Genomic DNA, 24,035 nt, shown 5'->3' with positions numbered 1-24,035 from the left:
CCTTCAGCTCTAAGGTGGATATGAATTGGTTTCAGCATCCTCTGCTCCCTCAAGGGCAAAATTACAGTTTGCTTACCCTGATTCTCAATCACAGTGCAGCAGCAGACAGCTTTTCCTTTCTTACTGTGCATGACTAAGTTTAAACAGAACGGTGTCTTTTGATTTTCCCTTACAACCAGGGTTATGGTAGAAGAAACCCTCTTCACAGCTGCAAACTACATTTGAGGGGATATTTAGGTTTTCCAATCTAGTTTTGCCTTTCCAAGCCCTTTTGATTTGTCTGTGCACTCAGACAAGACAATATTGTGCATATACACCAAATAAAATGTGATACTTCTGCAAAAAATTGCAGCCATTTCCCAGGTTTGCAAATGGACCTTTCAATTCAGAGTATCAGAGGTGATTACAGAGTAACTGTTTGTTAGGCTGCTGAATAACTGCGCAGCTTGATGGTATGAGAAATAACAGAGGTTGTATTTGAATGTCAAATTGTAGCCTGCCCTCAGGTAAGCAAAATGAAGGTTCACTCATTCCATCAATATGATTTGTATCTGTATGAAAGGAATATACTAACTTTTTAAAATCATAGTTTGATTATCAAGTTTTATAAATCAGTGTTGACACTTTGAAATTAACAAAGTACCCAGCTGAAGTCCTCATTTTAATTTAAATTGTATTTACATTTTAAAAATTTATTTAGAATGTAGGAAGTAGATAATGTAGTATTAAGGACAAGGACTAGATTAAACTTCCAGAGTAGAAGAGATCTAACTTCAGTAGAAGCTCAATCAGGTCTTGAAGTGAAAGAGAGAAGTGCGTACCAACATAGTCTGGTTACGCTATTTTGCTACTACAATGGCAAGCAAAGAACTCAGGGCAGGGGTGTAACGTCACTGATAAAAAAAAGAAAAAAAATTGTTTGGTCTTTTTGCAGGCATGTTTCATTTTTCTGCAGATTTTAGGTAATTGATTCAAAATTCTCATTGGTTCTGGGCTATATTAGACAATTTTTGTGTTTTATGCGTATTAAGCCAAAAAAAAGAAAACAACACAGAAAATTAACATGAGTGAAAACTTTGGCAGGGCCTGAAGAATATGGCTTTCTTTATTACCATTTTCTGGCATGGCTTTTCCATCTAACACAGAAATTGTACTCTTTTTTGTGATTGTATTGGTATTATCAGCAACCTGAAAGTATAATCTGTCCTTCAGTCCCAAGCTATGCATCTTATTTACTGATTAAAGGTAGGTGTGTGTAGCCTATGTTAGCCACCTCTTTACAGACGGAGTTGCTGAATTTTGGAAACCTCTTAACTACAAATGCAGCTTTGAATTTGAGGACTTGAAAAAGTGGTCTGTCCTCAGTTTCCACTCCTCCTTGTCCACCAGGATGTACAGTTGAAATATACTCCTTGTGCTCCACCAGGATAGTGGGTATGTGTGGCTCTGCATTTGTCCACACCTGTGGAAGCACACATTTTGCAAGAGTCTGACATCTTTTTCATGGCAGTGAGAGGTAGAAAAGTGGACGAAAATAAAGGAGGTGGAAGATGTTGAGCAAGTCCTTGGTTAAACCTGTGGCAGTCTATCAGTGTCGAAATAAAAATAGAACGTAATATAGCTTTGCTCTTGTCCTGTTCACCTTTCTTCTGGAGACCATAATAAAAAAAATCCAAGTGATCTACTAAAAGCTGACAAAACTTTTCAACTCCATTATTGTTTTTATCCCAAAGAATGACTTAAGGGACAAACCTGAGAAATATTTTTTGCATCTTTTACTTTCTGCCTCTCTCCCACACATATGTTCATGCAGACTCGCCACAATCTGTACTCCTCTAATATACCAGTGTGCTGAAAGAAATATAAATGGAACATTATTTTTGAAACAGTGTTTGTTTCTTGTCTTAGCAACTTGTACAGAAGCCTTTGTGATGCACTGATATGTTTATATTACTTAATAGATATTCTACAGCTCTTAGTATTTTCTCATCCCTTAAAAATATAAGAATTTCAAAGGGGGGTTAAATCTTCATTATGACCAATCACATTTGGGTTTTTTTGTTTTGTTGCTTGAATTTTATGCTAATTCAGAAATAGCTTATGCTCTGTTATTTTTAAAAGAAATATTATCAATTACTGATGTCTTTTCCTGGCAGTTTCAGAGTCAGTTTCAGGCACTCGGTCTCTCTTGAATGAGATCGTTACACAACACTTCAGAAAAATGAACATAGTATTCGCTGCAGTATGTAATTGCTATAGTTAAATTCCAACATAAATTTTGATTTCACAACAGAATCTTTGTTTCTCAGGATACTTGACTTTTGATTTGTCAGTCTAATATGGCAAAAAAATTGTTATAAACTGTGGTGTTATATAAGTAAAGGATTGCACAAAAAAGAAAACTACATAAACCCTAACAGGAGAAATAAACTTGTCCTCCATTTAGATTATCTTAGTAAAGTCACCAGATAAAGCCGTGATAAAGTCACGGGGAATGGGTCTGTTAAAATACAACCTGGTACATTTGAAATAGAAGGGATGTAAAACAAGAGCTGTTGTTTTTAAGTCAGTGATTCAGATTTTGTTTTGACTTCTCTGTCAGAGCTAGGACTTCCTCTACTTCCAATTTAGAGTATTATTATAGTAGAAATTTCACTGAATCAGAGAAGCATGAAATAGCCATTTCCAAGCCATGTGGTGATAATAATAATAAAAGATATGTTATTTTCTAGGAGTCTACTTTCCATTCAGGTACTTAATTTTAGTTAAAATGCAAGACAGCTTATGACTTTTTAAAGAGAATCTTGAAGTGATTTTTGGATGATTTAATTAAATAAAGGAAAAATGGATTAAACTGGATTTCCTTGGGCTAAACAAATCATAAACTTCATTTTGTACATCCAATAATTCTTGCTCTTGAAGACCACTTTTATGTGTATCTGTCCAGGAAAGACAGTGGGAAAGTATATTAAGCATGTTTATAAAGTGTTTAAGCGTTTGTGGGAGTTGAATAGCTGCATTATGTTCAGTTAGTTATGGCATAAGACCAAAAATTTGATTTATAAGCTTTAGTTGTTCCTAGTATTACTTGCTGCATGCAGTAACAATGTTAACAGTGCTTAGTGTTTTGCATTAAGAATTTCCAATGATACCCACACATCTCAGCTGTGTAGGGTTTTCCCAGGAAGGAAGAAATATATTCATCACAATAAGAAATAATATGGGTCTGAAGCCTCCAAAAGTTAAGTTTTCAGGTTTGGAGACACTAAATGGCTTGGTAATGGGATTTTTTAAATTTTACTTTGATTATCTCCTCTACCACATCATTTTTGTATCAAACTCTGCAGCCTTTTTTGATCCTGAGTAAGTTTCAATAGGTATGGCATTTAAAGATGAGTACCAGCAAGTCGCGTATTTCAAGCATTTAATGTTCCAATAGAATCTTGAGAACTGAGGAGAAGAGTAGAAGAGCTTTTTTAGGTGCTTATAATTCTTGTAAACCTTTCAATACTTATTTCTAAACTCACCTCGACTTTCCATTATTTTAGGAAATGTAATTTTTATCACTAATAATTTCACTAGTTATTTTAATATAGAGTCATCCTTTCCTTATATGTGTCCGGATGTTCCTTTCTTTCTGTGTGTGCTGTGCTCATCCACAGCAGACTACTGGATCTTAGAACTGTGCAGTAATTAAGACTTCAGCAGAGAAATAGAAGAGCTGTACTTCTAGGAAATTATGTACATAATTTGCATACGTGTCACTTACAGTTACATGCTGTGCTGTGGCAGTGGTGTCCACAGATGACCAACTGAATGTATTTGGAATTAAAAACTGAGTCCTTCCGTGCAGCCTTAACTCTGAATAGAGTTTTGGTAAACTAGACTATGGGAAATTTTCTCAATATTTTTAATTTTGCACCTCAGTGTGCTACATTTTCGAACCAAGCCATTGCTTCTCAAGTGACAGTCCTAATGATAATACTTGTATTCCAAGATTCACAATAGGTCTTCTTAAACTGTGCATCACAATAAATACAGGTAATGAAGCATTTACAAATTCAGTTAGTTCCTTAAAAAGGAGTCTCTAAATTTAAACTCTTTTATGATTTTCCATTACATAATTGACTGGAACTTAAGCAACCGGTCTTACTGTCTATTCAGTAAATGCAAGACTCAGCCTCCTTTGGTTCAATTGACTGGGTGGTTCAGTGGGAAAGAAAACCAACCCAAACAAAAAAAGAAATTAAAACTCAGTTTTGTCACTAATTTTGAAAGAGCTGACTGTCCATTTCATACAAATGAGGAAATGTTCTGAACATTGAATACTAATCAGTATGAAGCCCAACTGCATTAAGAACAGTTGCCCATGCAAACGTAACAGTCTGTGCACTCTGTGGATCAGAGTGGATCCACTTCAATCACTTTCTACTTTTATCTCAAGGATATTGGGCACTGCTAACAAAGATGGATTTACACGGGAGAGGGACATCCTCTGCATACATCTTTTACCACTGAGAAGTTTGCAGATATTGAAAGTATGAAAATGGACAGATGAAACTATTTTATCTTGACAATGTTCTCATCGACAAGTGAAATCTGGATTTTCTTAGAGAGAATGCATTAAATTGCTGGCATAGGTACGCTTAGGGTGATTTTTATTTACAGGGAAAATTAGCATAAAGTGAAATTTCATTGAAAAGTTTGCAATGATGAAATAATACAATATAATCAGTGTGGTGGTCAGTATAAGCAGTAGATAAAATTCCCTTTCCATCCCTCTCTCTCTTTCTCAACAACAAATTTCGTTGTAGTCACAAGAACCCTAATAGGCGGTGGATATCCCCTTGTTTGGAGATTTCCAAACCAGTTGGGTCTCTCTTGTGTTTAGTAAATTAATTTTTTAAATGAATTCTCATCAAGTTTCTAATTATAATATCTTTAAATTTAATGTTTGTATTTCTGATGAAAGACAAACATTTTGGGGGCAGTCACAAGGGACATGAATAATTTCTTTAGAAGCTTATCTAATTAATTACATTTCTCTGTAATGTCTTTAAAATTTGAACTGCCATCATTTCATTAATTTAGATAAAAGTAAATCTTTAGTGTTTAAATATGACACTGCTGCTGAGAATTCTGATAAGCTCAAGATTCATTGTCTGTATTTTTATCAAGTTAGAGGGAAAAAAAGTGTTTAAAATGTTTGGGATTCATTATTTGCATGTTAGCTTTTATGTAATTTCAAATACGTTGTTATTTCCGGGCATTAGTGTTCACCTCATCTGTTAAGAAATAAGACCATATGATGCAAAATGGACATAAATATTACTCTTGCAATATCTTGGTGGGGATTTCTTTTTCTTCTGCAACATTTTTCTTCCTGAACTAAAACTCTGTCTGATGAGTTGTAATCTTCAATATCCTGTACAAGTGGAATTTTAATATTTCAGGCTACCCAGCAAACATAAAGCCTTTGTTTATAGTACTAGTACATTTGGTGATAGCTTGACTTTGTGTCTTTTGAAATAGTTATTTTTATGCTATTTCAAAGTAATGTTAGCAGAGCAATTGAAATTTACACATTTAGATTTCTAAGTGGAGCCTCAAAACTTATGACTGTCTTTAGCATACAAGATGCAAGAGGGAGGGTTTGATTAGGTTACAGCACAATTAATGTTGATGGAAACCAGGAAAAATACAGTGTATATGGTGATTCCTCCTTTTATCATCTACACCACTTGTAGGGCTGCCACCAAGTTGCCACCTGCTCACTGGTGGAGCCTGACCTACTTCTACCTTGTAGGCATTTATTGTTTGAGGTACATTGAACACCAGGCAGTAGGAACTTCTGTCCTGCCTTCCCCTAAGCTAGTTCTGTATTGCCAGAGAATAGAACCCACAAAGACTGATGACAGCTTTGGGAAGCTGCCAAACTGTCACAACAGTCAGTAAGTTGATACCCTGAGTTATGGTAACAGCTTTCTTGCCTGCAGCAATTATTTAGGCAAAACCAGGTAGGTCAGTTCCAGTCAGACCCAGAGCTTAACTCATACAGCGTGCAGGTCTTCAAATTGTTGTTGATATAAACAAGACAAACTACTATGCTTGTAAAACAATACTCACCAGGAGATGGCTTTTAAAACTAGTATTTGAGTTACATGTAGAGGTATGCATGTGCTATAGAACAGGGTTTTTTAAACTCTTCCGATCAACTGCTCACCTCAGTTTAAACTGAACTTGTGATTTTGTTCTCTGGGGGAAATAATCTAATGTGTTTATAAATAATGTCTTAAAATAAATTAGCTCCACTGAAGTGAAGGAAAGACAGCAACTGGCGGAAATGTATTCAAAGTAGAATGTGAACTGTTGGTTTAGCTTTTCTTGCTTTAAAGCTTATTCTGCTCTCTACAGTAAACAGTTTTATGCAAAATAGCTCTGTGTAATAAATAATGGTGGTTTATTTCAATGAAAAAAGAAGTTCACAGGTCATACTTTTGGTCAGTAGTGGTAGTGCTTTAATAGTCCAAAGTACTATCTAGTTATCCCTATGTCAGTCTACCATCTGTCTTTCTCACAATGTGGGTCTCCACCTTAATCGCATTTATAATGAAGAAATAATAGATGTGCAGTAAGAAAAGTAATAGAGTAAAATGTTCTGTGTTCTGCCAAAGATAAACAAAGAAATAAATCTATGTTGTTTACAGCCTTCTTTTTTTCCATGTATAATGGACTTTATCAATAAAACAATACAAACTTCATCAAAGAAAGATCTTACCCATTTAGTCCAAGAAAGGTCTTCATTGAGCTAATCTCCAACAAATGCTGTTTGCAATAGGGATCTATTTATTCTTTTCAACCATAAAATATCAGCCATCCTTCTTTATCTTGTGCTCCAACTCTACGATCCATTAAAGATAAGACAACCCAATTAAGCAAGGACAGAAGAGAGGAAGAGGATGGTTATTTTGTAAGCATTTATTTATCAGTCCTAAATTAAATATAAGCATACTTATATATTTTAAATCAAAGCTTTCATGCTTTGATTTCTTTTCTTAGGGAACCACAGTCAAGTGTCCCGGGTGCCTGTTGCTATCAAGGTTCTTGATGTAAATGACAACGCTCCTGAGTTTGCATCAGAGCATGAAGCCTTTTTATGTGAGAATGGGAAAGCTGGACAAGTAAGTATCTCCATGTTTTTATGTTGTGTACTTCACTGTGTGAGAATGGGGTGCAGTTTATCCCTGTTGTCTTATCCCATCTTTATTCCCAAAATATGTGCCTGTGTGTCCATGCTAACAACTCTTACTATTTATTCAAGATAAACTTATGATCATATTCTGTGATACATCTCTCTATACATGGACATATCTATTTTTTAAATATTTATTTATTTATTTATTTATTTAGAAATTTATTTATTTAGAAATTTAAATATTTAAAATATGTAGGTTTAAAATTGAAGGTAGGTATCTTGGGACAATATCCAGAAAAAAATAATGAGTGTCTTTAAGGTCCCTCTGTTTCCACTCTGATGTGGAGCAAACAAACCAGAAATCAATGGAAAATGAAGTAAATTGTAACTGTGTTTAAAGTATCTAAAGAGTGATGGGGTGTTGGAGAAGTGGAGTTCAACTTTTCATTACATTCCCCTCCCGCTGCCACCCCACACACCACCACCCCAAAGGAAAAACAAACAAACAAACAAAAAACTAAGAGCTTAATGGGTTATTTCCTTCTTGATTTAATGAAGTATAAGGGTTGTTAATGGAACTTACACAACACTCTACAAGGTGAAATAAACATAGCAAAATACCATAGAATGATAGAACCATTTAGGTTCGAAAACACCTTTGAGATCAAGTCCAACTTTTAACCCAGGACTGCCAGGTCCACCACTAAACCATGTCCCTAAGCACCATATCTAAGCATTTTTAAATACCTCCGGGGCTGGTGATTCCCACGACCTCCTTGTGCAGCATATTCCAATGACTGACTACCCTTTCAGTGAAGAATTTTTTCCTAGTATTAAATCTAAACCTCCGCTGGCGTAACTTGGAGTTTTCTCATCTTGTCCAGTTGCTTGTTACCTGGAAGAGACCTACCCCCACCTGCTTACAACCTCCTTTCAGGTAATTATAGAGAACAATAAGGTACTCCCTCAGCCTCCTTTTTTCCAGACTAAACAATTCCAGTTCCTTCAGACACTCCTCATAGGACTTGTTCTCTGGATTCTTCACCAGCTTTGTTGCCCTTCTCTGGACACACTCCAGAACCTCAACATTCCTTTTGTGGTGCAGTGCCCAGAACTGAACACAGCATTTGATGTGTGGCCTCACCAGTGCCAAGTACAGGAGGGCAATCACTTCCCTTGTCCTGCTGGCCACACTGGTTTGGATACAAGCCAGGATGCTGTTGGCCGTTGGCCATCGTGGCACACTGCTGGCTCATGTTCGGCTGGCTGTCAACCACCTCCCCCAGGTCCTTTTCTGCCAGGCACTGTTCCAGCCACTTGTAGCATTTTGGGGGGTTGTTGTGACCCAGATGCAGGAACTGACACTTCTCCTTGTGGAACCTCTTATAATTGGCCTCAGTCCCCCTGCAGAGCCTTCCTGCCCTTGAGCAGATCAACACTCCCCCCCAGCTTAGTGTTGCCTGCAAAGTTACTGAGGGTGCACTCAATCCCCTTGTCCAGATCGCCAATAAAGATGTGAAACAGGACTGGCCCCAGTAGTGAGCTCTGGGGGGAACACCACTTGTGACCAGCTGCCAGCTGGATGTAACTCCACCCACTACCACTCTTTGGGTTCAGCCTTCCAGCCAGCTTTTAACCCAGCGTAGAGTGCACCCATCCAAGCCACAGGCAGCCAGTTTCTCCAGAAGAATGTTGTGGGAGACTGTGTCAAAGGCTTTACTAAGGTCCACGTAGCCAACATGCACAGCCTTTCCTTCATCTACTAGGAGGGCCATCTTGTTGTTGAAGGAGATCAGGTTCATGAACCTGCCTTTCTAACCCCACGCTGGCTGGGCCTGACCCCCTGGTTGCCCTGCACGTGCTGCGTGAAGGCGCTCAGGATGAGCTGCTCCATGACCTTCCCCAGCACCGAGGTCAGGCTGACAGGCCTGTAGTTTCCTGGATCCTCCTTTTTGCCTTTCTTGTAGATGGGTGTCACACTGGCTAACCCTCAGTCTGCTGGGACCTCCCTCATTAGCCAGGAGTGTTGATAAATGATGGATAGGGGCTTGGTGAGCTCCTCTGCCAGCTCCCTCAGTGGCCTTAGGCCCTCCAATCTGGCCCCATAGACTAATAATCAGAAGCAAGATTTAACTTGTGTAGCCTTTTTCAAAGAAAATTAAACAGAGTTCCTGAAAGGCCTCCATTTTGAAGGACAAATGTATAGCAATAGGGAAGGATATATCATACGTCACATAAATTACGAGATAAAGATTCAAGAAAATGTACAGACTTTTAGAAAGTAATGCAGTGTACATGAGATTTAACTTTTGTCCAGCTTGAGAAGCACTGGGTGTTTCTGGTTTTTAAGAAATTCACTGGTTTTAAGCTTTCCAATTTCTTTCTAGATTGTGACATTTTATTTAAATAAACAGCAGCTGACAACATGACACTAGTCTGGTTAAACCAACTATTCCTGTGTCTCGTGTGGGTGTTAGGCATTAAATTTACTACTCGCCAAAGAAGGTTACCAGACAATAGAGCTGAAGTTATTTTCTTTCAGTAGTATTAAATGAAATCCTGTATAGTACTATATGACAACCTACCTCTGCCAAGACTGGATTGTTACAGAAGATGATTTGACTTCTAGGACCTCTTTTTGTTTATTTATACAGTGTCAAAAATGTGTAATTTAAGAAATGAACTTTCTCTCTAACCACTGAAAAGCAGATTATTGAAATGTGCCCTTATGGGTAGACAGTTATGCTACGGTTGGTACTTAAGTTCCTCTAGCTCGAAGTGGATTTTTGTTTCGCCCAGGGTGGATTTCAGATGCTGAGAAGTTAAGTTTTCTAGGATATATTGTATTCTAATGAGTATACCTTTATCCAGGACTCAGTAAGCCTCCCTAAAATCAGAAAGCTGTGTCGCACAGTGTTTTCTGAATATATCTAGGTATTTCTATCAAATTTCAGGTGGTTTAAAGAGATGGCAAAAATTGTTCACATATCATTTTGGAGTAAAAGAATAAAATAAATGATTGCGAGTCAGCTGGTAAAAGGGGCTTTTGTTTAAGCATTTACAGAAAACTTTCATTAAACCAAGATATTCTTCATCTTCCCATCATCTCTTACACTCTTGATCTGATGGCAGATGTCACTCTTGAGCATGAATCCTATGTGAACTTTACAGATGGTTATTAAATATTTGGCTGCCAGCATGGATGAGGTGGCAGTGATCCTGCAATTTATTCTGTGTTTTAAACAAATAACATTATTGGAACAGTAACCAGTCCAGAAGAATCACCAAGGTTAGGTTCTAAATTTAAGTCATCATTCAAAAATTATCTACACTGCTTGGTTGGTTTTTCTTATGTTTATTATTCTATATTAAAATTTTGGAAGAAATCATATTAATTAGTCAAGATGAAGTGTTAAAAATGTAAATATATCTCAGCTATGAAATAGCTAATATGTGAAAGATGCTACCCTCTTACATAATAACAAAAGCCTAATTAGGATAGTTCGCCAAAGTTTAAACTTTGATGTTACAAGTGCAGAAAAGGGGCAATTGTGTTATGGTATTCCAATCTATTTACATTTGCATTTCAACTTAGATCTAAATTTAAATCAAATTTGAATTACCATAAGGGAGATTACATTTGAACCTTTTACGAAACCTTATTTGCAGCCCCTAAACATATTGAACCATCTATTCCAGTTCACTTTCTAAGTGTTCTATTTTGGGTTCTGATATAATTGCAAGTGGCAAGTGCAGCTGCTGGTGATGTGACAGAATGTATTAAAAACTGTTGATGTATAACGCTGCCAGATGCATTTTCTTTGCTTTAACCTACCTCTAGCAGTAGACGGTACTACAGCTAGTAGGAGAGGAAAGGGACAGGAGGAGGAAGCATATTTGTCTACACATATATTTAAGTGCTTGTTGCACATTTTTACACACAACAGGAAGTTGTCAGAAATGGTTTTTGTCAGTTTTAAGGGGGAAAAAAAAAGTATTTGAATGTACTTTTAAAGTATGTCTAAGTTAACCATAAACCAGTTCATGCCTTTTCATATCATTCCCTTTATTGCATAATTCCACTTAATAAAGCCAGAACATTCATGGTTTTGTTGGCTGTAGCTGTACAGTTGACTTGTCTCCAGCCCAGCTAAATTATTTTCCAATATTCCTAGAAAAGTGTGTCTGTATTGTTGAGTAAGAAAAGTGCCACACTCACTGTTCCCTAGTCCATACCCAGACTTTTCCAGAAGTGCTGCTTGCTCAAAACAAAGCTAGAAAATTTTCAAACATGTAAGTAGCACAGACAAAGATGTGTCAGTGCTCAAGCCAGTTTAAACTAGAACAATATAAAACTGAGCTCAATGTTCCTCCAGTCTTGCAATTTGTCTCTGTTTTATTCAGTTCTCCTAATAGAATTGCCTTTTTCTAATGCAAGAAATCTTCAGATAGATCTTTGTCTCTCTGGAGAGCCAAAGCTCATTCAAACAGCAAAATGCAGGTTCTAGCAGTAAAGGCTTTAGCTGAAAAGGCAAAGTTAAAATTCCACTGTGAGTCTACTGTTTATGGTATTACGAGTCTACAAAGTAATTCAGAAAGAACCATGAACTCCCATGTAACTGCAAAAGTTGTTTTTTTTCAAACCTGGAAGAACATCTTTAGTAACAGAAGGGAACAGTTTACTAATGGTAAGGAACCATTCTAAGTTAGGTTAACAAGTTGCATTGCAGGGAAAGGCTTTTAAACGGCATCATGTATTAAAATTGCATATAGGTAGTTACAGTACATTGATAAGAACTTTGTTTTTCTATTTATCCTTCTACATCATTATGATTATACTGGTGATCTTTTATAAATATTATTTCAGGCACACGAGGTTTTATAGAAATGCAATGCAAATCTGCAGACCATAATGCAGAGTTGTCCTAGGGGATCACTTAACTATTCATTTCAATCCAGAGCTGCCTGTTAAGCAAAATATGCTGATTTATTATGTTTCTATTAAATATATGTACAGAATCAAGTATAAGCATGAATTTTTAATACAACATCATAGTTGAAATTTTACATGGAAGAATTTCTGAAAAGTCAAGACTGAACAGACAAAGGGCTCTTAACTTTCACTCTAGTTATGGATACTTAGTGAAAAAAGTCAGTCATTGTTTTCGCTGTTACTAGTATTGACCAATTTTATTATATGGAACACCTCTATTATGCATGTAATTACTAGGAAAGAAAAAATATCTGTAGTGATCAGTAAGGCAGGTCAGCCCTGGAAGATTCTCTACCATGTTATGAACCACAGATTAAGTGTCGGAGAATACTTCAATAGTGTTCCATTACATAATCACACAACACTGAGCAATAAAGTGTGCTCATCAGCATACTAATAAAAATGTGTTAATGAGAATTACTGGACTTTTCTCACCCCTATGGAGTAAAAGATACAAGAGCTTTGTATCGCTGTATATATATTAGCCGTCTTTTATTTTTTTTTAAAGAGCTTGTTTTAATGCAAATACACAAAGAAATAAGGTTGCTATGGGAACACTAACTCCTAATTCCATGATGTGTGCATGTAACACAACAAATGTAATATTCCACTAAGCCTGTCTTTTGCATATAATTTTTGGTGCATTTTCAGAGAAAGAATGGTTTCACAAACAATGATGGGAATGGCTGGAAAGAACTGAAATATAAGAAAGAATTCTATAGATCATTAAGAGGTATCTGTAGTTCATGGGGAAAGAAAAAAAAAAGACAAATAATATACTTGGTTTCTGTTTCTTGAAAATTTCCAATCTAGATGATATTCTAAGCTTCTTTCATGAAATTTCCATGACCTGAATACTCATATTACTAATGCTTTTGGCTACTGTTCTTTGTGTATATTAATTGAAAATCTGGTGACAATGAAGTGAATTTTTACAGTCAACTCTCTTCCATAGTGCTAGAAAGAATTAACAGTTATGTAGCCAGCAGAGATAAAATTGCATAACTATCTGATAAACTGCACCTATTATGTGCAGTTGACCTTCCAAACTTCACTGTGCCGTTGTCTTTTTTCCCTGTTGCTTTCTCATTCTAGCAGTGTTTGAAAAGTGGAACAATTATATAATAGATCTGTCTAAAGACACTTGTTCAGGATTCCTTCTAAATTGCGCTTCCCTGTGATGCAGAATTACTAGTACTTAGTCCAACCCTGGTCCCAATGCATGTGGATAGTTTGGTACCTTACTCCTCTGCAAAGAAAAATCTGAAAATGTTCCACATCTGTAAATAGGTCCATCTCTGCAGTGGGACTTACAACATCTGCTTATATATTTTTTAGCTGTTCATGTTTTTTCACACTGTGTAGAATTGGAGACCTAATTCTTTAAGCAAAAGTTATGCTAGGCCTTTTTTTGTCCATCTCTTCTAACACATTATGTTTGAAATCATATCAATCAAGGTTTCCACTTTGGCAGATATAATAAAATAAATAAAAAAAAAACAACCAAACTATTTCAGTGGTATTTAAATAATCTAAACCTTTTTCCAGTAGACTTTTAGAACAAATCTGACCTATCTTAATTGTCTCAACTTGCTTGCTATGTTGTCTTACAAATTATGTGTGCTTATATCAATACCTGCTCAAACATCTCTTTACATACAAAATTTCAAATATTTATGGTAAGATGTTGCTCTTTGTGGTTATCTAGTAAGATTTTATTCTTTCTTTGACTCTTGAAAAACAGAGAAGAAAGAATGGGAAATTGACTATTATTGTATATGTAATGTATAAAGATTGATAATCTTTTCTCTCCAGTAAAACCAGTATAAAATATTAGTTATTAGAAGTTTCTTAGTGAAGCATTGAAAATTTAAAGTATGAAGTAATGAATTTGGATAGAATTGAACCCTGTTTCTATTTCTTACTCTGCACTTTAAAAATGAAATTTGTAGTGATTCCTAATTTGAATTTAATTGTCCAAGAAGTTATTGGTCAGTGGCTTTAGGCATTACAAAACTGACTACATAAGACAAAAATGTTACTGAATTCAATGGACATGGGAAAGGTCAATAATTCTCATTACATTTCTTATAAGCCTCATACTACTGAAATTCAGCACTGAGTGTGGGATCTGGATCCACAGTTTGTTTCTAATTATCTGGAAAATAGTTGGAATCAAAAGTATTTGCACCAAATATTTAAAAAAAACCCCAACAACATAAAACCTCATGAGTATTTGAAAAAAATGTTTCTTCCTTTCATATTCCTGTGCAGCTTTTTAAGATTTGAAGATGATCAGCTGCAGTATCTTTCTAAGTAGTGTTGGAGGTAAAAGAAATAAATGGATGTAAATACACTTCAGATACTGTAGTTGATCGTATAAATTGTATGAGGTGCTTCATGCAAAGTTATTTGATTATTTGAAGTTATTCAGACTATCCGAACACTCTCTCCTCTTCTAACCTTAGTTCTCTGCATTATTCTGGGAATCATTTGTTAATAATGATATTTTAGAACAAACCTATGTTCCTAGCACAGGAATAACTGAGGTTTCATTAAAATTAAGGGGGGAAAATATATATATAGACTTAGATAATTTATTTTTTTTTCAGTTCAGATTATTTATGGTATAAAACTTTACACCAGAAGTTAATAAAGAAAAAATAAATTTCTTCAATTAAGTAAAGAATGGCTGGGGCAGAAAGGAGAAAGGATTAAAGATAGGTTATACGTTCCGGTCCAGTGAGAAGCATGGCTATAGAAAGAAAGAGTACCATAAGCATCATGAGTGTTTCTGAAACAGTTTTTCTTCTCTATTGGTGAGTAATAATTACATGCTTAAATCAGCAGCAGTTTTTACTGGCCTTTCTTATGTACTTGTCTCTCCTTATTCCCTGTCTTCTTGTTCTGGAAACAGTTTAAATGGGCCAGATAGTCCCTGTTCCCCAGACTTTCAGTCTAAGCTCTGTAAAAGCCTTGCAAGATCATAAATTAGCATTTTTAATCTGACATGTAGACAAATGAGAGTGTGTCCAATAGAATGGACTGGTTTTTTCAATACTGTGTTTATCAGGTGTGTGAATACTTAATGAGAGAGATTTCTGTTGTAGGTAATTCAGATTGTCAGTGCCATCGACAAAGACGATCCTAAAAACGGGCACTATTTCCTGTACAGTCTTCTTCCTGAAATGGTCAACAATCCAAACTTCACCATCAAGAAAAATGAAGGTAAATATAAAACATACATAATGTGTATCCGAACAACTTAGTTTTGAATTGCTTTGTTGACTTCCAGTTACTTTACCAGTTTGTCCCTTGGGCAATTACAGTGTAGATAACCTGTTATAATGGTACCTTCATTATATCTCTTAAGCTATTTCCAATATCTTTGCAGTAGATAAGAAGAAAGTAAATGAATACTGAATTTAGATCCAGAAGACAGCTCAATAGCTTAAATAAAATAAAAGGATGGATTTACTGCCTGTTTTATTTCTGTTAATTTGAAATTCCAGAGATATGCTGTAAGATGAAAATCTGAAACTATGTTGATAAATAAATGTTGGTCCTACATTGACTGGATATAGATGGGAACATAAAATTAACTATCTACTAAATCCCCAATGGAAACACCTTTTAAGCCTGTTTGTTGTGTGCATAATGGTTTCAAAGTATTTCAGTTAGGCACTTTTACTAGGAAGAGAAATCTGCTAGGTCAGCAAAGCCCAGAAGGGCACTTTGTGTCACTATGCTTTAGAGCACTTCTGGAAGGGCATAGTGTTGTTCTGTAGTACTGTAGGAGTGGAATCTCATGCGTGATGGAAAAAAAGACCCATTTAATATTGTTGAGCAATAAATTTACACTGAACCTTTTCTTAGGCTCACAGATACATTTGAAGGTCATGTGAGAAAGAGGTAGGAATTATATCACAAGAATGCTATAAATAGTGCTATATGTCTTTATGTATTTGTACTCTCTTGAATATTCAGCAAAGTTTTTCCACTTTGGCTTTACATATATATATATAAAACAAACAAACCACACTACCCGGTCAGGAATTTTAGTCAAATACAGTCTCCTGTTTCTCTTATTTGAAATGATAATAAAGGAAATCCCTATTTAGTCCTTTCCTAATAGGAAGATGCATGTGTGAGGTGTATCTACACAAGTGTAGAAGTAATACATGAAATGTCAAATAAAGAGAAAATACTGTTTTCATTTTTTATTCTAGCTGTTCCAACCAAGAAGAATGATGGTACTATTTTGTTAAATGATACTATAAAAACCTAAATTCTTAAATCTGCTTAAATATGTCCTGAATTTTTCTTTTCATTAGATATGGTTTTCTTTTGTAGCATTCATGAAGTCTGTCTCTACTTTTATTTGTACTTTCATGTAGGAAATAAGTCTCTGTATGTTTTCTGCACTTACAGGACAAGATAAAACAAACTTCTTCAAAATGCATTTCATAATCATCAGTAGCATAACACAAATTGAATTAAACATCCTAAATGTGAGGTGGTTTGCTTTGCACAGCATGACAAAGTAAAAAAGGTCTTAACATTTCTCTTCATGGTTAAATATTTAGCACACACCACTAATTAGCCTTGTCCTCCCAATCTGTTACCCATTTAAGACCTACTCTTACTCCTAGTCACAGCCAATGACAAAAATGACTCCTGATGTGAGTGGGAGTGAGGAACTTTTCTATACAACATGGTTTAGAAAAATAAGTCTAATTTTTTTACAACATTGCTGCTCAGTTTTCCACAGTTCTGAATGCATTTGCATCAGTTAAATGTGTAAATTCTCTTAAAACAGCTAATTGAAATCTCAAAATCAAAAACCCATTTGAAGAGACTTTTCTGATTTAATCTTTCAGTATCCAGGAATAAAATTCCAACTATGCATACCATCCTTTTCTATCAAGATTGCTCAGCCATGGATGCAGTCCATGGTTGATGTTAGAATACGATCTCCCACAGGAAGCAAATATTCCTGTCAAAGCCAAAATCAGGGTATCATTTTGTTGAGGTGAGGTTTCATGTCATTTAAACACAATAAATCTTTAGTCTTTATTCAGTTATGCTGCTTAAACGATGGACTTGACCATGAGTTTGTCTTGCATATATCTGCTAGGTAAGGGTGAATGATTATGTGTGTTGAAAAAACTCTAGTATGCCTAAAAGAACTGATCTCTCACAAGTCAGATTTCTCCTTAGTTGTACTAATGAGTGCCTGGGCTGTCCAAAAGCCAGTTTGGTATGGTTTATTAAAGGCAATATAAAAAATAACAAACCCTACTCTCATTTCTGGATAATTGTATTTCTGAGGGGCAGATCAGTCCACAGCCCACTTAGGCTTGGAACATAAAAACATTTCCTCATAATGGTGGAGCAAAATCCTTGACATCTTCCTGACGGTGACCTCAGCCTCAACTTCCTCCACATTCTTGGCCTTGACAAGTTCTTCAAGGCAGTGGGACTGACTTGATGGCTGCTGAACAAATGTTATGTTACGGGTATTGTAAATAGACTGCATTTTCTCAGGAAACCTAATATAGAAACCCAATTTTTTATTTGTTAGAATTACTATGTATTTTCCTTTATTTAAATTATTTTTTATATCTTTCCTTTCTCCAAAATTCTCCCAAGTGCAGAGATAAACAAAAGTGCCCCTTCTCAAGAGCATTTATGAAATGATATTATCATTTTGGACTCCTCTTTTGTGCTTTAGGTAACATTGTGGCATTTGGCAATTCCTTTTCTGCTTCATGAAATAATGATGTTATCTGATCTGGTGGCACTGGTATGCAAACAATGCAGCTTGGCATCTGCCATGGGAAGAAAGTTGTGATATTTTGTTTCCGTTCCTCAAATTAAAAAATATATGATGCATATATTTTGTATTTTTCTCTTGGTATATGGAACATAAGCATAACCGTTAATTAATTTAGTTTCTTGCCTACAGGCTATTCCTGTTGTTTAAGCTTCCCAGATTGCACTAAGGCAAGTTAACATGACACTTCAGTAATCAACTGTGCTGCCCAAAAAATACTACAAGTATTATGATCTGCTATGTTGTTATTGCCAGATATGTTTAACTGAGTGACACAACAGTGTATCTTACTCAGAAACCACAAAACCCCCTACTCCTCCTAAGGTCATGTTATGTGTTATAGAAATTATCCTGTGATCATAGCAGAATCTGTTCCTTGAAAGGATATACCAGTGTCCTTTCTTTGTTTGGTCTGTTATATTTGCATATTTACAATCCGTTCTGTAGACAAGATGCCCAAAACTGTAGAGGCTGTACTGTCTTTCTGTAGATGCTGTAGTGCCTTTCTGATGTAAACAATCTATAAATGTGAATTTAAATGTTGCCATACATCTCACTGAATGTCTGTGAATCATCTCTTAGCAATCTTTATTTTTCCTATCTCCTGATCTGTTTTTTCTGTTCTTTTCTGAGCTCAAATGTCAGTTACCAGGTAGTTTTTCTTAGGCTTTTTGTCTTGGTTAAATGGGCAGCTAGTGATAATCTGAAGTAAAGCTATCCTACTCTCTCAAACTGCAGTGCAAGGAATACTGATCATTTAGATTTCCAGATGCATAAACCTTTATTCCTTCACAAGAGAAAGAATAAAATTATGCAATAAAAATACAAGAAGTTAACACAACGTGAAAATCATGTAATGTTTTCTGTGTTAGTCCTGATGACTGAGCCTGTGACTCCATAACATAACAAATCCTTGACTCCATAAACTCAGACTGACTGTCTGGTCACTTTTCATGTCTTTGTGTATAGGAATAGAAATGTGGAAAATGAAAGAAAATGTTCTGTATAGTGTGTCTGACAAAATTCCAAACAGAAAAAACCTAAAACTTGACATGAAAATATGTTTAGACAGATGTTGATACACTCTAGCAGTGTGGTTTAGATTTCTTAGCTGATTAGAATTAACCTTTCCGAAAAGCTGTAGGATCACAATAAAGGACAAAAAACTGACAGGAATTTAGACAAATGATAAAGATTTTGTACTGTCACAGCATCAGTAAATTGAAATGAGACCTCTGGAAATGGAATTAGCATTTGTTGATAGTCTTTTCTTCAGGTGAGTGGTCTTCACAAACCATTACCTAAAATCTAATGCCAGTAAATGGATCATCTCTTGCATCCCAAACAATATGCTTACAGCAATACTTGTTTTCACCATTGAATTCCTAATGTTCTTATGGTTTCCTTAGGTTGTTCAACTGAGAACAGAATTTTGTGATGAAAGCCTTTTCAAGATGTAAACATTTTGATATCCTACCAATGCAATTTTTACTTTTGAAAACTAGCAAATACGTCTTTGCCATAAAGTAGAGAGTCTTAAAAGTTTTTCCCAAAAGATATTTCCATTGCTATTCTGCTTTTCTTATGCCAAATTCTTTTTCCTAATGGAATAAACCTTGAATCAAATGTTTTACAATGCCTTTGGATACAGTAACTCTTCTGACAGAAGAAATGGTGCATCTCTACTGCATAAATGTGATATTACATAGTTCTTACCAGGGTTTATGTAGTAGAATCAATTACAAGGTGGCTTGAAACATGGGAAAGCCTCATCTTCGGATTAAGAGAACCATCTTAATGGCATACATTTGTATTCCTGCAGAAGTCCAGTAGCCTTATAAGTAATGAGCCTTCCCTCACCCCAAAATATTCAGTGTCCATCCATGTGAGGTGCAAATTTGGGCCAAACTGATTTTAGTGAGTGCACAGTCAAGAGGGTTTGGTTTTGGTTTTTTTTCCGTTTTAAATTGAAGCATTATAAGTACTTCAGTGATGAACTGTTCTGTTGGTTCTCTATAATGAACTTAATATTTATTCTTACCCATGCTTAGTACATTATACCTATAATAGCTCCAAGAATGTTCATGTTTAAATGTCCATTTCTTCTGTTCTTTCCATCTAGCAAGTTTAATCTGTCACTTACATCCTCATTGTGCTGCCTTGAAAGTATAGGCAATGTCATGTATTTGAATGGAAATAGCCTGGTATAATCACTTCAACCACTAACTGGCATACATGCCTTTGTATTTTGCACATTTTCTATTTTTCATCAACTCTTTACAATAATAAATATTTCTAAACTATTTTGAAATAGTCAAAGATGACAATTACATGCAACCTCTTTTCTAGCTATCCCAAATAATAAAACCAAATTATCAGCACTACTTCAATTTTTTTTTAAAGTACTTCTCTGTCACTGTGTTTTTAACGTAATAAACCTAGATTTTTTCCATATCTTTTCCCTGAAAATATTTTTAGCAGTGTCTGTCAAATGCATACCTGGAGGATGAGTCTTTTGTTCCCACAAGAGTAACTCTCATGTGTTAAAATGAGTTTCTTTCCTTGAATCAGTTTCTTTTGGCATTTCTCGATATCTCTGCCATTGTCTCAGCTGCCAGCTAAATCTCCTTCTGTGTTTTTGATTGACTTTTCTTTCCAAATATATGCCTCAGAGAGCTAAGAGGTGGCACTGCTATTTCATTGCCCTCCTTCCACTTTGCCCAATTTGAAAGTTAACCCACTGACCTCAGGTACAAATTGCCTTAGCAAGGACATCATTAAACACATCATTTCTTGGTAGATGTACAATGTACACCTAGAATAACAGCACCCATATGGTCCTTGGATATGAGCAGTAAATCCTCATACACTTTTGCAGTTTCATGAAATTTTTCATGAGCCTTCAGAAACTTTGTGGCCCAGCGGCCATCTGTGCCAGAGAATGTTTCACAATGGCAATTCTCAAGGGAAAGCACATGCTCATATATTTCTCATGTGTTTAATAATCATCCAAATTTTCTTTATATATCAGTAATTAGACTTTCAAGGTAGAACTCTAAAACATATGAAATCACATCCTTTTTAGTGGTTTTCTTGAAAAGTAAAGTGATGTGATCAGAGATGTGTCTTGCATCCTAAAATTAAATATTTTTCTACCATGTCTGTCAATATTAGTGGTATAGAATAACATCTAGAAGACTGAATCTAAAATTATAAACCAATATGCGGCATAATCTAGAAAACAACATTATCATCTCTCTTAATAGGCATAGTCTTGGCACCAGAAATCAGAAAGAATACTTCCATAATGAAGTGTGTTCAGTGTGACAGTAGTAGAGTTAAAAATTAATTATTCTGATGTATTAAAAAAAAAACCTAACAAACACAAGCTAACCTATAATCTGGCACTTCTGTGCCAGAATCTGCCATCCACAGGCAGACGCCATGTTTCCCAGGAGTGTTCATATTGTGAAAAAAGATATTACAAATATCATACTATAAGTCTTTTTCTCAGCATGGCATTGAAGTTGGAACAGTTTAAAAAGCAAAGTTCAACATTTTTATAAACTCAGGATACCAGAACAACCTCAAAGCATTGATTTTTTTTTTTAATGAATAATATAGTTAATAATGATATTGTTAATATAAATTTACTGAAGGATCTGCTTTTTAGTGTGGTTGAGAGATTTTGCTCAGTAAGTTCTTTTTTGCTTATGTCATAAATTCTGAGTTACAGAAGTTAAAACAAGGAAGCATAAAGATGGTGGTGATATTTTGCCGAGCAGAAAGGCCTAAGTTTTATCCAAACAAATCATACGAGAGTTAAGGTAGCTAAACTGCATGAGGCATTTTAGTTGTGGATTTAGATTTTTCTGACATTAAGTCATATTTCAGAAAACTCTTAGTTACATTTCAGATGCATACTTACCTTTCTCAGTTAAAAACAAAATGTGATTTACAGGCCTGAAGTACCACATTCTACTTACGATCTACAAGTTATACTACACTTCAAGGTTTGAGTGCCTTTCTGAGAATGTCCCAGGTGTGTCATGGTCTGTGGGCTGGAAGGCATGTAGGAATTACCACCCGGCTGTGTGGTGATAAGAGAACACTATGCTACCTTACCTCCCTCGCTATGGAGCAGGCAGGCAGGGCTATCACGGCCTGGAAAAGGAAAGGACAGATTCAAGCATCCACCTGATTAATATGCAAAAAGCGGTATTCGGCTGGTGCAAGCGCTTTTCCTGGAGTGATTGGTTGTGCATAAGGCGGTAAGTGTCAAGTCCCTGAAATAATTTGGTTTTATAACATAGGAAATGCAGTTCCTTATATATTATACTCAGGATCCTTCATCCTTGGCCCTTAGACAATTGACCTGATTGAAACTGCTTTGGATCAGAAACTGTGTTAGATCATTTTTGTAGGAAAAATAATAAATTTTCTTATTTACATATCTGACAATTCTAAGATGTAATGTCATCTTGTGAAGTAATAGACTGTGTCTAAAGACTCAAAAAGATAAACCCTTTCTGCTAGTGATAAAGTGATAAGCAACATGAGGTGGAAATCAGTACTATAGATCTTTGGACTATTCTTAAATTCTAGAAGACTGGTAGAATTTCAAGCTGCTGATAATATTACTGAGGCACCCAAATACATTCCAGTAATACTCTGAAGTTCTATCTTCCAGGCACTGAATGCATTTCCATTTCCTCTGTATGATTTCACATTGAAGTAATGTATTCAACTCCTTTCTGCTATACCATTTTGCAGTCCTAGCAAGGTTACACTTTTCCATGGTACAGTAGTGTTAGCCCCATCTAGTCTGAGAATGTCAGTGAAAATATTCTCAGTATATATCTTTCATACTTGATAGCTTTCCGCTTCCTTTACCCCTTCTTTCTTTACTATCATCACTATTGACTATGTTCTGTTATTCACTGATGTTTTTCCTTGATGTTTAATATCAATTGAGTGCAATTTGAAGTAACTTCCCAGGCATAGAAGGATGTGATGTTTTTTTTCTGAAGTGAAGATTACATTACTGTAGATTGGAAACCAGTATTTTTCCACTCCAGTCCTTTGTGTGCCACTTCCTTCACTGACACCTGCTTCTGCTGTCTTTACCATCTTTCTTCTTGCATGTAGATCACTGCTCTTTCTGGACTCCCTGCTAATTAGAACTACAGAACATGTGAAGACTCTGTGCAGCTCCTCTGCAAACATACATTTTAGCCCTATCTGGATGATTTGCACCTTCTTACACTAGTTATGTGATTTTCACCACTTTGGTAGGCTAAAAAGATGAATCCTTCTTGGTGCACATAGCTGCTCTAGCTGAAACTGAATGTCAGAAAAACAGAATCAACTCTTCAAACGCTAGCTCAGCTCCCAAGCTCCTCCACACTTTGACCATTCTGTCTGTTCTGTCCATCTGAAACCTTATTCACTCCTCTCCTGTATTCAGGATGCAGGACTCCAGACAGATTCCCTCTCTCCTCCGCCCTAAGCCAGATGCGGTCCATCAAGTCTTCATTCGACTGGACAGGCCAACCTGATGAATGAACCAGCAAGGAGGGGGCCATCTGGTAAGCTGATTGTCCTCTTTTAGGCATCTTTAGGCTCTTCTTCATCTCTGCTGTGTTCCCCAGCACGTCTGTACTTTTTATAGTTTTGTAGCTGGCAAAGCATTTCTCTGGGAGCGCTTCTGTTCCACATGCTGTTTAACCTTTCAGTCCTTTCTAATTCAGCTCTGTGATGACAACTTCTTTCCAAGCCTCACCAATACAAACGTTCAGACAACTACAGAAGAGTTGTATGTGCACATGGGAAAATAAGACTAAATTCCACAGCATCACATCCTTGCAGAAAGCGCCTTTTTTAAAAACTATTTGACTAAATAAAAATGACAAAGCTATTTCAGGACATTTATGTAAACGATGACCCAGCCCCCAAAAAACATAAAATGTGAGTGTTGAAGTACAGGATAATACTGTATATATGCAGTATAC

At 35.9% G+C, this 24,035-nt stretch overlaps 1 protein-coding gene across 4 annotated transcripts in view; it reads left to right on the top strand.

Moving 5' to 3' along the window:
- Positions 1-24,035, top strand: part of CDH8 (cadherin 8) — a 214,366-nt gene that overhangs the window by 173,248 nt on the left and 17,083 nt on the right. For 2 of the 4 annotated variants that reach the window (XM_040615518.1, XM_040615519.1), the window contains exons 10-11: positions 7,060-7,181; positions 15,299-15,416. In XM_040615518.1, coding sequence (XP_040471452.1) covers positions 7,060-7,181; positions 15,299-15,416 — 240 coding nt within the window. Of the gene's footprint in view, positions 1-7,059; positions 7,182-15,298; positions 15,417-20,450; positions 23,613-24,035 lie in introns of those variants that run through there. The other 2 variants (XM_040615521.1, XM_040615522.1) reach the window with 2 other exon arrangements.

The sequence above is a fragment of the Falco naumanni genome, chromosome 15, assembly GCF_017639655.2.
Source record: "Falco naumanni isolate bFalNau1 chromosome 15, bFalNau1.pat, whole genome shotgun sequence".
Lineage (NCBI taxonomy): Eukaryota > Metazoa > Chordata > Aves > Falconiformes > Falconidae > Falco > Falco naumanni.
The sequence above is the reverse complement of the archived record's forward strand: the minus strand, read 5'-3'. Positions and strand labels throughout refer to the sequence as shown.